Source organism: Kryptolebias marmoratus, linkage group LG7 (genome assembly GCF_001649575.2).
Source record: "Kryptolebias marmoratus isolate JLee-2015 linkage group LG7, ASM164957v2, whole genome shotgun sequence".
NCBI lineage: Eukaryota > Metazoa > Chordata > Actinopteri > Cyprinodontiformes > Rivulidae > Kryptolebias > Kryptolebias marmoratus.
This window is the reverse complement of record NC_051436.1, coordinates 6,977,181-6,992,234: the sequence shown is the minus strand read 5'-3', so window position 1 is coordinate 6,992,234 and position 15,054 is coordinate 6,977,181. Positions and strand designations below refer to the sequence as shown.

General features: G+C 45.5%; 1 protein-coding gene across 8 annotated transcripts in view; it reads left to right on the top strand.

Annotated features, from left to right (window-relative positions):
- The window catches only part of adamtsl3 (ADAMTS-like 3), a 77,058-nt gene that overhangs the window by 45,371 nt on the left and 16,633 nt on the right, over nucleotides 1-15,054 (top strand). For 5 of the 8 annotated variants that reach the window (XM_037976403.1, XM_037976400.1, XM_017414469.3 and 2 more), the window contains 6 exons: nucleotides 2,669-2,796; nucleotides 8,489-8,534; nucleotides 8,794-9,030; nucleotides 9,777-9,903; nucleotides 11,136-11,210; nucleotides 12,804-12,961. In XM_037976403.1, the coding sequence (XP_037832331.1) occupies nucleotides 2,669-2,796; nucleotides 8,489-8,534; nucleotides 8,794-9,030; nucleotides 9,777-9,903; nucleotides 11,136-11,210; nucleotides 12,804-12,961 (771 nt within the window). Of the gene's footprint in view, nucleotides 1-1,441; nucleotides 1,600-2,667; nucleotides 2,797-8,488; nucleotides 8,535-8,793; nucleotides 9,031-9,776; nucleotides 9,904-11,135; nucleotides 11,211-12,803; nucleotides 12,962-15,054 lie in introns of those variants that run through there. The other 3 variants (XM_025005568.2, XM_037976398.1, XM_037976402.1) reach the window with 3 other exon arrangements.

Here is a 15,054-nt window from a genome sequence, read left to right as displayed (position 1 = left end):
TTTTCGAGTCACGGGGAGCTTTGTGGTCCCCCGTGCGAAAGGCAGGGGACACCCCGGACAGGTCGCGGGTCCATCACAGGGACACACGGAGACAAACGAGACAAGCAACCATTCACGCTCTCACTCACACCTAGCACAAGTTTTAGATTTACCAATTAACCTAACGTGCATGTTTTTAGTCCCCAAAACCACCCCAGTTTTATAAACTCAACCCTAAACTAAAGTTTATTTCCTCTCGTCCCACAAACTTATCCCTAAACCTACATTTTTTTTTTGTTTTGTTTTTTAACCAACCCATGGTGACCTGAGCAGCTTTTGAGTGTCAGCGGAGGACACCAAGACAAACCTCACACAAACTTAGTCTTAACTTGGTGCACGGGTACATGAGCATGCAACGGTAAGGATACCAGTACAAGATCGGGGTACGAAGTGTGCAGAAGTACGAACTAACCACCCCCCTTTAAATTAACTCCAGCCTCCGAAGTTTTATAGCAGTTCACGCAAACGCCGTAGAACAAGGGTCATTCAAAAACAAGGTATCTGCAGCAGGTAAGATGATAAACGTTCATGATGTTGTTTTATTCCATTGAAACTGTTGTTTTTGATTTGGTGTTTGATTGACGGGGTGGGCGGGTGTCTAGGTTTAAAAGTTGAAACGCCTGAGTGAAACCCCGCTGCCTTGTTGAGTCCCGTCATGGCGCGGGCTGGAACTTTTCTCGTTTGGCCGTTCTGCTTCAGATCGAGTTTACGTGATTTTTTTCAGCCATCGCAGGAAAAAAAAAACAACTGGAAAGCCACTCTGTGGACCGTATATTCCCTCTGCGCCGAGAGCCGTCCATCTGAACGACTGATTTGATTTTTTTCGTCTTGTAACCGGAGGATTCGTCCCTCCGGGGGACACCTGGCTTGTTCCCCACTTTCACAACATAAATGTTCACTCTGGCTGACGCTGCCAGATGTTATGAAAGGCTCCATTGAAGTAGACCTTCAGCTCAGAAGGGAATAGAGGAGGAAAAAAAAACAAAAAATAAAACTCTATCTTGATAGCTTCGGTGGCCGGACCATATAGGACGATTTACATGTTCGCCTCACAACGAGAAGCAGCGATGTGAGGGGAGCAAAAATTAGACTGAGAAGATAAAAAAGAAAAGCAGGAATGCGAGACAGAAATCTGAGATAATGTGGAATGAAATGGAAAGAGGAAAATTTAGTTTCGAGCTCTGCCATTACTCCCACAGTCTGACCCCAAAACAAAAAACGTGTGAAGCTAAAGCTCGACTGAGACCCACTCGCCTGCTTACGGATTGGCCGTGTGTGCCAAGGCAGCGTGGAGCTGAGGTTCCTCCCCACCACCACCGCGCTGAAACGCCTCCCTCCGACTCTGCATGTTAACTCCTGAGGAGGAACCACAGAGAGCCTGAGAGGAGGAGGAGGAGGAGGAGGAGGAGGAGGCAGGCGGGCGGCAGACAGAGTGACTCAGAGAGGAGAGCAACGAGCATCGGCCTCGCTGAACTGGAAACAGCGGGTCACACGGACCGAGGCGACATGGAGCAGGAATTCCCAAACTGGAACCTTGTGGTGACAGCGCTCCTTTTACTGGTACCGTAAGACTTGAGCCGTTTCGTTCCTGCTCGCTTTGGTTTGCTTTCACGCTGCGAAATGCCGCAGCGGCAGTGGAAACCTCGGCGCCCCCCGTGATCTGTATCTGTAGCTTTGGGTAAATTGGAGCGAAGTGTCTCGTTAAGTTTTGCGACGACTCGCGATTTTCAGTGTTTTGGCGATGTCGCGGGTTCCCCGTTTCGTTCCAGGGATCGTCCTGCAGTGTGGAGCGCGTGACAAAGGGTTCAGCAGATGTGTCCCTATCATGTGTCCTCCCGACTACTTAAAAAAAAAACAAAAAAAAGGGCCACCGTTTGTATATTTACACAGCCTGCAGAAGAAGGCAGCAGAGTCGGGTTTCCTTTTCCTCGTTGAGGAGTTTTCCATCTTCCGGGGAAGTTTTCTCTGTCTCAGCTGCCGACAGGTGTCTCAAACAGGAAGTCTCCATCACAGCAAACAGATCAACAGCCACCTCGGATTCTGTTATACTTGATTTACGACGTCCTTGTCATCATTTAAAGTGGCCGTAAAATATTGTTCCCAGGGGTTTTCTTAGAGCTGTAGCTGTTTTTCCGCTCGTTTTCTTTTTTTCGTTGTTGTTGTTGTTCAATCCTTGTACTGTGAACCTGACGTGAACCAATGATAGTCAGTTCTGGTAAATAGTTCAGAACACAAAGAACCACGAGAGGGAAGCTGGAGCAGAATAAGATGGAGGACGTGGAGAGGATCTTCTGTTTTAGGCTGTCCTCTCATCCTCTCCTAATATTGACGTTGGGCGGCTGTGGTGATATTCCCAACTCCTGTGCCAAACACAGCACAACGCAATTAACGGAGAGAGACACACGCGCGCGAGAGTGTGGGGCCTGAACCCTGGGAAGAAAAAAAAAAAGAAAAGAAGGATTTCTTTTCATCATCGAAGGTTCGACTCTGGATGTTTTAATTTAAACAAAAGAGCCCGAGGTCGAGATTACTTCCTGTTTCATTCGGTGAATGATCTCTAACCCTAACGAAGGCTCAACCGTTAAAATCTTTATTTTTCTTTGGTTTTTTTTCCCCCTCCGGTGCGTAGAGCTCGCGGACGGCCCGATCAGAAGAGGACAGGGACACTCTGTGGGACGCCTGGGGCTCGTGGAGTGAATGTTCTCGCACCTGTGGCGGCGGAGCCTCCTACTCCCTCAGGCGATGCCTCAGCTCCAAGTAAGATTGACTCTCACTTCCGCCTTTAGGGGTTGGATTTAAAAAAAAACAAGAAAAACAAATACTACTTTGGTCCGTGGCTCCTGAAGTTGGGCTCGGAACCCAACGCCATAATCATTGCAAGAGATCTGAGCGATAGTCACACATGAATAAGACGGTTTGACGGGTGCTTCGGATGTTTGTCTCATCAATGCGAGTTTCTGTCACTGGGGTTTTTGTTGGTCTAGATCAGGGGTGGGCAATCCTGGTCCTCGAGGGCCATTATCCTGCATGTTTTAGATGTGTTCCTGCTTTAAATGGACGACTTGTTGCCATGCTCCTGGAGAACCTGATGATTTGGTGAGGAGGTAATTAAACCATTTGAATCAGGTGTGTCGGAGCAGAAAAACCTAAAACTCCCAGGACAGCGGCCCCTCGAGGCCCGGAGTTTGACAGCCCTGGTCGAGATGCTAAAAGGTTGAATTAATGCTCCTTGGCCCAGATGTGTCCCGCCACACATCAGAGCATGGCGGATCGTTGTCCCGGATGGACGCTGGGCTCTTTGAGCCACAAGCTTCACCTGAACTCGCTGAACCCCCGCCGGTCCGTTCGTCCTCGGGTCGAAGTCACCCGGTTGGCGAAACTTCGAGTTACCTTTCTGGGCTTCCGAGATTAAAGCTCGGGTCTGAGTGGCCGAATGGCAGAACGGCACACAGAAACTTTGTCACATTTACAGGCTGCGAAATAGCAGCAGGGTGACTTCACTACATTCCTCCTCCTCTTTTTTTATGGTTCCCAGAATCTGCTGCTCACTTGCTGCGAAGGTAGCCGGTGAGCTTCGCTGCTACAATCAGCACTTCTGCTCAGGAAGGAGCCACCAATAACTGGAGTGGCCGCAGGCGACAACCTGAGATACCATATGGAGCATTTGCTCTTAACCGCTGCAAAACACAAGAACCTCAAACCCCCGCCCCCCCCATGCCCCGTCCCTCCACTTCCAGTCCCCTGTAAACACTGAGGTCAGTAGCTGTTTTAGGAGCCGCCTCTCCTCGCTGGCTGCCCCGAATATTTCTGCCAGGCCTCAGAATGCTCCTGGTCGGAAAACCGACCGATGTGTGAGGAGGTGTTTGGGGTTTGGGCTTCATGCGGGGGGGACGTGTTCGTATATAAGTAGATCTACGTGTTTGTTTTTGTTTTTTTGAAGTCGTTCCAACTCGAGCCAAAGCTGAGCAAGAACGACAGGCTGATATCCTGGCCGGGGGGGGGTTGATCAAACAGTGTCATTAAGAAAAAGAAAAGGGAGAAAAAAAAAAAACAGCACAAGGCCTCTTGTGTGTTTAAAAGATTTCTTGGCAAGGCGGGCTGGAAACGCGCCCGCAACACCCTCCGAACCAACAACCGTTCCAGCGTTTTTACACACACACACACACACACACACAGGCTCGTGCGAGCAGCTTACTGCCACTTCAGGAACACGCGAGAGGTGATTAGGACACGGATCACCTGGCTCTCGTTAGTTTTTATCCATGCGGCGCTCGTTGCTTGGTTAGAAACGGGTGTGGGCGTATAGATCGGGGGAAAAAAGAAACTGCTGCTTCGGTTTTTACGATTCTCGTGGACGGCAAACACATCGGACGTCAGGGAAAATCTTCCCAGCGAAAGAGGCCAGACTCGACTTCGTTTTGACCTACACTGGAAAACTGCAAAAGATTCATCCGTGGCCCTCCAGCAATCATCAGTCGCTGCAGTGACAGGTGGGTAATCATGTAACTGCTGGTCCGTTTGAGTGTGTGTGTCTGTTTCCAGAATATATCCTGAACCAGTGAATCCCTCAGAAGGAAATCTTTGGACGTACATCTACAGCTGATGAACTTTTGGGGTCAACCTGATCCAAGATCGCCACGGCTGATCAACCTTAGCAAACACAAAAATGGCTCCAACATTTGCTCCGAGTTAGTGTGTAGTAGCTGAGAGTAATCCTCAACTTATACTTTGAGAGCCAGCGGAGGTCTTTGTTGAGACGTTTTGGCGTGCGAGGTGGCGGGCTGTTGGCGTTCCTTCAAGGAGTTCTACGTTTTACCCGGAGATGAATCGTGCTTTTCTTGAAGGGATGCTAATTTCCTGCCACCTAGCATGCTACTGTTCAGAGAATGTCTTGGGGGATGACTTTCAGCTACTACCACACCGAACTTTAGCTGCTTATCTGTAAAACTGACTGAGTTGTGGCAGTTTTTGTTTTTTTGTTTGTTTGTTTGCTAAAGTTGATCAGCTGTTTTGGGCTGACTTCAGGTAATCAGCTGTCGATGTTCATCCAGTGATTACTCTCAGATTACTCTCTTTTATTTTGCTAACAGACGGACAAACGGTACCATGTACAGACACAGACAGTTACACGATTCCCCGTCTTTCGTGGCGTTGACATTAAAGCTCCGTTCACACTGCAGGTCTCGATGCTCAATTCAGATTTTTTTGGCTGAAATCCGAATTTTCTTTGCGCGGTCGTTCACGTCACATTTTTAATGCCACCTCCGTCAGACTCCAGTCCCTGAAATGAGCCGCCTGCGCAGAAGAAGACACGACATCACGGCGAGTTGGACGCTGCAAGTGTTAGCGTGATCCTGAAGCTGCCCTCCAATCGGGGCCAACTGGACATCCAAACGGTAAAAGTTAAAAGAAGACGGAGAAGAAAAAAAGAGCTCAGATGTTAACGATGAGAGTGGAGGGACTTTCACGTGAGGGACCACTGTCCTTTCATCCGACATGAACGTTCAGACTGAGGTCGCCTTGAAAAACATCAGATATGTGTCTGATTCAGCACCGCATACTGAAGAGGCCTGGATCGGATAGGAAAACAGATTTGTCACGTTCTGCCATGGAAAAAAGTCTAAATTGGATGGCATTTGCCTGCAGCGTGAACGTAGCCTACGAGTCGTGTCTCACTGGGCTGCACCTGATGGAGACCGGTTGTCTTTTCATGTAGGCCTGGTGTCACCTACAGCCTCAATGAATTCTGAAAGTTTGCAACCAGACGGACCGGGGGAATGCGATTTGCGCTGCCAGTTTTTGAAAACCACCTGTACTCTCGGCTTTGCACATTAATTCGTCGCCCACCTCCGCCCACATGGTGGCAGCCACCCCCCACCTTTGCAATTGAATCTGCTGGAGTCTACTTTCGACGACAGGATGGGCAGATTTGGACCAGTTTTTTAAAAAATAATTATTCGTCACTGTGTTGCTTAGACTTGGACATTAAGGGCCGTAGCCTCGGCTGTTTTCTGCCGAGGTGAGCTCCTCCTCTGTGGAACTGCTGTTTCGAGAAAAAAAACAACAACTTTCGACCATGATCAGAATTCAAGCGACACGGCTGCAAACCTCCATGACTCACGCCAAGCAAACTGAGAACCCCGATGAAGGTTGGGAGACATTTTGGAGTCTTTCATGATACGTTACACGAGGCATCATCATCAGCCTTCTTCAACAATCAAAAATCAAGTAGAAAATTAGTTCCATGGCACTAAGGAGTGTATCATCGCGTATGATCGCGTAAAAGAGCGCCGTTGACTTCAGGAAGGGGTGTCCCATTTCATAAAGGAACGCTTTAAACATTACCCCTTGTGACTTGAAATGAAGGGCCAAGAGGTAGGAGTGTGGTTATGGGTAGGGCTAACACTAGGAAATTGGGATTTGGAGGAAAAAAAAAAAATCGTACGATCCTAGTGCTTTTTGAGCCGGAGATCAGGTTTCTGCGTTTACGTTAAATTGGGCAAATGGGTCCCGTCTTCTGCTGCTTAACCTCCAGTTTGGACACTCCAATGTCAAAAGGAAATGAAAGAGGAAATTCGTTTTATTTCTTTTGCCTCTTTTTTTTTTTTTTTTTTTTTTTGAAACGTCTAGTTGGTATATTCCTGGTCCCTGTGAGAGTTTCCACCCTGATCTCTGCTACCTGTCTCTCAGCTCTTGGAAGTCTCTTGTTCGGGTTCAGGCCCCGTGATTCGCTGTTTAGCTTGGCAGAGGGGACTGTCTGGATTCATCGCAGGCTCTAATGTTCTTGCCATGCCACACGCTCCACATCCACTCCCTGCAATAATACGGGACAAAAAAAAAAAAAAGGAAAGAAAGAAAAAAGAAATCCCTCTGTGTTATTCCAAACTCCAAAATGTTGTCTCCAATCATGATTCCAGATTAGCTAAGGAACAAGGACGCTGGAATTCCTCTCAAGTTCCTGAACTCAAAGGAACATCAGATAATCGCTTTCCACTGTGGTTTCGGATGATTGGCCTATCGTTGTTACCATCGACGGTTTATCATCCCTTGACGAGCGCGCACACAAAGGAATCCTCCGTTTCAATAAGTGGTGAGCTCAGTCGTTTGGGCCGAACCGCCACAGACTGGAGAGGGAGTCACGATCCAGGCTGCTTTAATCTGTTTAGCAGACGCAGACTTGAGGACTCCGCCATGCCTGCTCTGCGAATGCGCGGCATATTACTGTTAATTTACAAGGGCGGTGATTTGTTTATGGACTCGTACGGCGAGTTCACCCTGTGCCTCGAACGTTCACTTTCGCGTTCCCCGTATGACGACGCCGACTCAGATGAGATTATTATGCTGAGGCTTCCCGAACATGGGCACACAGCGATCATTCTACAATCCTGTCACTCTTTCAGTGAGACGATGTCGAGCCGTGCATAAAAGCAAGAATCCATGTTACTTTTACTTGATTTGTGTTCTTTTAAGTAATTATTTTGATTGATTTGGACGCGTTGGACCTGTTAGAACTGAATCGAGTTGACGTGGTTCAGAGGTTCGGCGGCCGTAGTTACAAGTGTCCGAGCTGCACGCGGATTCGGTGGAACCTTCGGGTTCCAACCTTTCTCTCAGTGTCTCTCAGTCTTCACAGACTTGTGGACCTGAAAACCATAGTTCCTTCCACGAGACAGTTACGAAACCGGGCCTGAGACGCCTTCTTTCCCTCCCTCCGTGTGACTTACGTAAGGACCGAGACGATGATGCCGCGCCTCTAAACTGCCACGGGAGGTAGTCACAGGGCTGAAACGGTCAGTACGCATAAGGGTGAGACGTCAGCGCCGCTTGAGGGTGTTAGTGGAGTGATGACAGCCGGTCTGGGCAACCAGATGGTGGCAGGACTTCGAACAAGAGGGGTGTCTGACCTGCTTTTTACGCGTGGCGTCGGTCTTTACGGCCTCCCGCGCTTCAGATCGCCTCGAGTGGCTCATCACGGCCATATTGTGGAACTGTTTGGTGAAAAGGCCTCATGAGTTCCCTTTTCATGAGGCTAAACTCATTCCCGTCCAACCTCATGATCATCACGACTGCACAGACGCTGGTATTGGGGCACATAAACATAATTTGCGAATTTTTTCACGAAGCCCTTCTGGGAAACATGTAGGGAAGCCGCATTGAACACATAGCTGTCGAGCTCATTAAATTATCATAATAAAGTTAGCACATAATGTAAAACGTGATGGGACATTTCTGATGTGGCTTGGTGTCACATTGTGTAAATGTCGCCCGTGTTTGCGGGTCGACACGTAACCACCGCGCGTTCGCTGCTCAGTCATTCGGTGGAACGAATCCCAGCACTGCGAGAGCTACGAGCCGTGCCGGGACGCAGATGATTGGTTTGCATTTTGGTTTTGTTTGATGGTTGTTTTATTGAAGCAAACTGTCTGGTGTTCATTTCTGTCCTCCGCAGGACTTGTGAAGGACAGAATATCAAATATCGCACATGCAGTAATGTGGTAAGTTCAGCAAAGTCATCTTTATGTAATGGATGTTCAAAGATCTTTGAAGGGTTTTTTTTTTTTTACGGGGGGGGGGCTGGAAAATTGAGGTTTGGACTGCAACACTGACAATATCGAGCTTAATGTTTAAGGAGAGGATTCAGGTGTCGAGAGGCAGTTTGATATATTTCATAGACAATCGTTTTTCTTACCTAAACATTCAGAGCTGAGTCATATTTATATACATCTCATCCTGTTTGTCGGGCGCCACCTTCAGGACTGCCCGCCGGACGCCGGCGACTTCCGGGCCCAGCAGTGTTCGGCTCACGCGGACGTGCGACACCAGGGTCAGCTCCACGACTGGCTGCCTCTCTACAACGATCCAGACAACCCGTGCGCCCTCAAGTGCAGAGCTGAGGACCCGGGCCTGGTGGTGGAGCTGGCGCCCAAGGTGCTGGACGGGACGCGCTGCTACACCGAGTCCTTGGACATGTGCATCAGTGGGGTCTGCCAGGTGGGACGAAGGGCCGTACCGGTTTGCTTTTGGTCAATAAGAGTGATTTTTTTTTTTTTTATTAAGTGCCAACTTGCTCCCTCAGATCTTTAAAGGGAAGAGAATAAGCTCTAAAAATAAAGGAGGCGGCGTCTTTGTGCTTTAAACTGTAAAATGGACGACACAAAATGGTGATTTTAAGAAAAGTCGAATCATGGTCCATGGTAAAACAGGGTTTAGCTCAGTTATTCGTTCCAAATGGCTCACACAGGAGCTGAAAAATGAAAGAAATCCACGAGGACTGATTTCACAGGAGGCTGGATTATATCTCATCCCATCTGCTTTACACATGAATGCCCAATGAGGATAAGTTTGGAGATGTGGCTTCGGACTGACCACTCAGGAAGTAGTTTACAATGCAGTTTTCCTCAGCTGACTGGAAATACGTCCCGAGGCATTTTCTATGAGTGTGTGTTCGCTTGGACACCCACTTTACAGCGCTCAGAATCACGTTGTGGTTTTGGTTTTTGTCTTACGGCCAAAAAAACTAATTTGCTAATCAAGCATGCATGGCTGCACATCTAGCTGAAGGAGTTAGGAATAAACTGTGGGATGTGTGGGAACCGAATAGCAACAGCGGGTTGTTTGACGCCGTCTTAGTGACGCAGACTGATTGGACCTACAGGTTGTTTGGGGGTTATCTCGGGTGATCTGGTGTGTGTGCAGCGCTGTTTTCACGGCATCACGGTTTCGTTTCTGCGTCACAGATCGTCGGCTGCGATCACGAGCTGGGCAGCGCAGCAAAGGAGGACAACTGCGGCGTCTGCGACGGGGACGGCTCCTCCTGCCGCCTCGTGCGGGGACATTACAAGTCCCAGCACGCGACAGGCAAAGGTAAAGATTCTTCTGCTAGTTTTCTCTTTTGTTTTTGTTTTGTTTTTTCTGTTAGTTGGAAGCACGATGCTTGCTTGGTTCCGTCAGTTTTTACCAGTTTGTTCTCAAGTCAAGTCAGATTTATTTATAACAACGCTTTTCAGCAACAAGGCGGTTCAAAGTGCTTTACAGCATGAAAACACAAAAAATACAGAGAAAAAGTAACATGAAAACACACAATAATATAAAAAGCTAAACTAAACTTATCTAAAACATGAACTAAGATCATCTAAATGAAATACATGATTAAAAGTAACATAAACAGATGAAAAACTAAGCTAGGAAACTGGGATGTACCGTATTTTCCGCACTACAGGGCTCACTGGATTATAAGGCACACTGTCAATGAATGGTCCATTTTCAAACTTTTGTCATATATAAGGCACACCGGACTAAAACGGACATAAACTGAGCCTTAATGCTGAAAGCGGAGCTGCTTTGTAGTTTACCAAAGTCGTACTAAAACATTATAACTTCTTCCATATATAAGGCGCTCCGGATTATAAGGCGCTCTGTCGTTTTTCGAGAAAATTAAAGGCTATTAAGTGCGCCTTATATATTAGAGGGCTCAAGTCCTCTAATATGGAGCCACTCTCCGATATGACTTACAGTATAAGACGGCGTACAACATGTAGATAGTTGTACTGTTAACACTTTGATCCATCAGTGGTTCCCAAACTTTTCAGCTTCAGACCCATAAAATAATTGTGACAAAGGTGTGTGACCCCATCTGTTGGCTGTTTAAACATCCAAAAATGCTAAAGACTCTATTAAATAAGGACATAATGACAACACAAACAGTCTTAACATCCATTATGCTATTTTTTAAATCAATTTATGGACTTGTATTTCAAGATTTGTAACAAATATGGTGCAAACATAGCATAAAAACTAAGTTTTTTTTAATGTAAGTTGATATCTGGAGATTATCTACGGACCCCAACTTTGGGAATCATTGTTTTATAACAAAAATTGGTGAATGCACCCTTTAAAATCAAAAGTTGCTCATCGTTTTTCTTAAAATGTTATTTTCCTGCCATCCCCACACCGTTTCTTCCACGCTTTGGCTAAATAACCACCTCCCATCAAAACACGGACGCAGCTTCAGACCGACTGTCGTCGTGGTTAAAAACTGCGGTTTGGAGTGTTTTCATTCCTAACGTCGTCCTGTGGTTTTCTCTGTCCCGCTCCAGCTGAAGACACGGTGGTCGCCATCCCATATAAGAGTCGCCACGTCCGCCTGGTTCTGAAAGGCCCGGATCACTTGTGTAAGTCCTGGTAGGTCTGGGGTGCCCTTCCATCCGAACCAATAGACGCGGTATTACCAAAAAAAACTGGTTTAGAAGTAGGCTGAATTAGTTTGACAACCTTTTTTTTTTTTTTAGTCACCTTGTGTTTTCTTTGAAATAAATTTTAAAAAAGCTGAATTTATCGTAGCCATGGAAAGGTTTATAAAACGCTGCTCTCATGAACTTTTGGGAAATCTTTGCACTTGCAGTTGTTTGCAAAATGGCACCAATCCACTTTGGTCTCGGCCCCGGTTGGACTAGCCGTCGGCTCGTCACTCTGGTCAGAATTAAACTTTATTTTTGAATCCGGTGGGAACGTGACAGAAACTACGACCTCAAACAGGAACTTCGTTACCCGTAATAATGAGACATTATCATAAAACGATGTGTCATAAACCTACGTAGCACTAATGGATGTATGTTTTTATGTTCTTTCGCTCGTTCGTTAATTGGTTTTGTTTTATTTCCTAAATTTCGGACACTTCCTGTCATTCACAAGTGGGGGCTGTAGCACCCTCGGTGCCCCCAGTTCCCACGGCCTTGATATTTCTCCAATCCGACGTCAGCCAAGGAGGTTTCTACAACCAGTAAGCTTTTCATAACTTCTCCACAAAATCCAAATTATTCCTTTAAAACCAGAATGAATTTTAGTAGCTCTTTTATTGGATCCGATAACTCGGGATAGCCTTCAGCTTCGGCGTCTTTTAAAGTTGCTTAAATTCCTACTTTTTTTTCTTGCCAACACGTCGGATTTCAAAACCAGATCGCTCACTTGCTGCCTGACCCATACCACCCACCACCAGGTACCGTCTCAATGAAATAATACATTTTTTAACTTCCTCTCAGGTCATTTATGGCGTTTTTGTTTCTTTTTTTTTTGTTAGCTCTGGCTCTGAGGAGATGTGAGGCTTCCAGGTTAAATCACTGATGTAAAAGTCAGTTTCTCCCCGTACCTTCTGTGTTTTTTTGTTCCGAATGAAGTTTACGAATTACAGTGAACTGAGTGGACAGGTCGGCGTTTTCCCTGCACTGTTTTCTTTGCCTAAAAGCACTTAAACGCGAGCCGTTCGTCTGCCGGTTCTTCCGTCTCGCCTTTGTTTTCCCTTTAAAAGTTCTCGTCAGGGTTGGTGTCAGAGGTGAGGTCGGGTCAAATGGAGGGAGGAAAAAAAAAAAAAAAAAAAAGCTCTTCCCACAGATCTGCTCCTGGCAGAGCCGAGGGAGGCTCTCGGCCTTAAATGTAAAAGCCAGGCCTCGCTTTTTTTTCTGTGGCTCCGGCTGAAGATCTGTGTGTGGTCTCTGATAAATCAAAGGGAGCCTTCCAGGAGTTGGATGTTTTTGATCACATTTTTTTCTATGTGCTCCCTGCTTTTGTTTGAAGAACTGTGACACGTTAACGATGAAGAACTACCGGGAGATTATTAGCCCCGGGCAGCGCTGATGTTTTGACCGTTTCAGCGAAGAGGAGCTGAGGTTTTACTCTTAATCTTGTGGAAATACAAACACTAGACTAATATAACTCTGGCACGTCCGGTCTTTTTTTTTTTTTTATACTTTACTTTTTTTCCTCTTTAGACGTGGAGAGTAAGACTCTACAGGGGATAAAAACCGAGCTGACCCTGGACCAGTCGGGTCAGTACCACCTGGAGAACACCACTTTGGACTTCCAGAGGCTTTCAGATAAAGAGGTCCTCCGAGTGACGGGTCCACTTGGAGCTGACTTCACTGTCAAAGTAAGAGCTGATATCAACACGTATTTTTACTTCGGTGACTTCGTACCAACAAACCAGCTCATAATTCCTCTTCAGCAGCAGAAACGGTTCTCAGTAATCAGCTGGTGAATGTAGTGGAGGGTTTAACTTCCTTTAAATCCTACTTTTAATAATCAGTAATTGACGTTGCTGTACCCAGTTAGGAACCACGATCGGCTCGTAATGAAAAAGGTCTGTGTTGATGATGGTAGGAAGCAGGTGTTTCCTGTTAAGAGTGAATTTTTTTTTTTTCGCAAAACCACGGCTTTCTAGATCTGAACGTTCCTAAAACAGTTTATTTAATCTTCCTTTCTGCTTACGCCGACCTAATTGATCATTTAATCAATCTCCTGTGAAGAAGCACGTCTGATCTCTTTATATTTGGCTTCCAAGGAGACAAACTTCCTTATAATCCCTAAAGTAATCACTAGTTCTCGAGTCTTTTGTACTTTTTCACTTCTTTTCAGTGCCTGAGCGTTTTCTCTGATATTTCTTTTCTTTTTTTTATGTTTATTGAGGTGTGAAAATGCTCCTAAACTGGAATGAACAATTGTTTCCACATATAACAGACAACTTAACAAAAATTTTATTTTGAACTGAATATTTGGCCTTAAACTACTTAGTTTCAGCTAGCTAGCTAGAACTGTAGCTAGCTCTAGCTAGCTAGTGCTTTAGCTAGTTCCCGTTAACCGAAACTGAATTTGTTCCATTGTAGCAGAATCTATGAAAATAATTAAAAATAAGACTAACAAGATGGTGATCACACCCCTAAGAAAAATTACTAGCTACCTAAACTTAGCTCATAATTTTGCTAGTTACATGCTACAGAAAACTAGAAAGCTAGCTAGCTAGCTAGCTTGATACAAACATCGTTTGTTCTCGTTTCTTTGGTTGAATTTATGAAAAATGCCAAAGATATCACAGTTTGACAAACATAAAATAGTATTTTAGGGCCAACAAAATGATTCCTGAAGAGCTATTAGTGGAAAAACGAGAGGGCTGGTTTCATATTTTAACACATTACTGAATGTTTTATTTATTTTGAAGCACCTGTTTCATGTTAAAACTGTTCATTGATAATTTCCCACTTTTAGATAAGCTTTAATTAAACTACTTTCCAACCAGCTGCAGATTACATACGCAGGTATAATTGTTGTTGGGCCACTTTCTGCTTTGAGGTTGTGTTTCTTATCTAAATAACAGTTGAAGTTTTGTTCCAGTTGAGCCTTTTGTTTTCCGGAAATGCGCCAATAAAAGTAACCACAGACCATCTGATTTGTCGGGTTGAAAATCGTCTGTAAACACGAACTAACAACCTTTCTGTAAAGCTTGTGCGCGCACAACTAACCCAACGAAGAGTCACAGTTAGTTTTTTTTTTTTTTAATATTTTGCCAAATGGTCTCAAAAATGTCCAGATCCCGTAAAATCGCACGGGATCCCGGTCCGTTGACGGTCGTTTTTAACCACGCCGGCCTCAAATGAGGCTTTCATTTCTGAACTCCGCCTGAACCTCCCGGTGTTGAGCGCGCTGCGAAGCAGATCGGGTTTCGTGTGTTTAGATTTAAAGATATTGGCACGTGTGTGAGCCACTTCGATATGAAATTCAAATGACTCGCTCGTCTGCTTCCCTTGCTTGAGAGACGACGAGTCGAAGCGCCGTGATGCATGAACAGAATCTCATGAGCTGGCTTGGCTTGCAAAAAGGCCTTTGAAAAGATATCTTTTACATGTGTTTAATAAATCAATAAATCTACATTTTAAAAGCTAGCAGCACTGATAGGATGGACTTAAACAGAAAAAAATAATAAAAGTGTACTTTTAGCGTACTTACAAACAATTAAACAAGTCTAAAAAGCAAAATTAAATGAAATACTCGCCCCAAGCTCAAAGAGTTTTCATTGCAGCCATTAATGTCTATTTAAAGCAAGCGATTCGGAGAGTTTTTGAACAAATGTGGCGATTTTATGTCCCGTTGTGTCGATTATTTGAAAAAAGTTAATACAAAGGCTCTCTTTTAAATGTTTAAATCTACAACCTTCGAATCACGTTTTCTTTCCACACGTACTGCAACCCC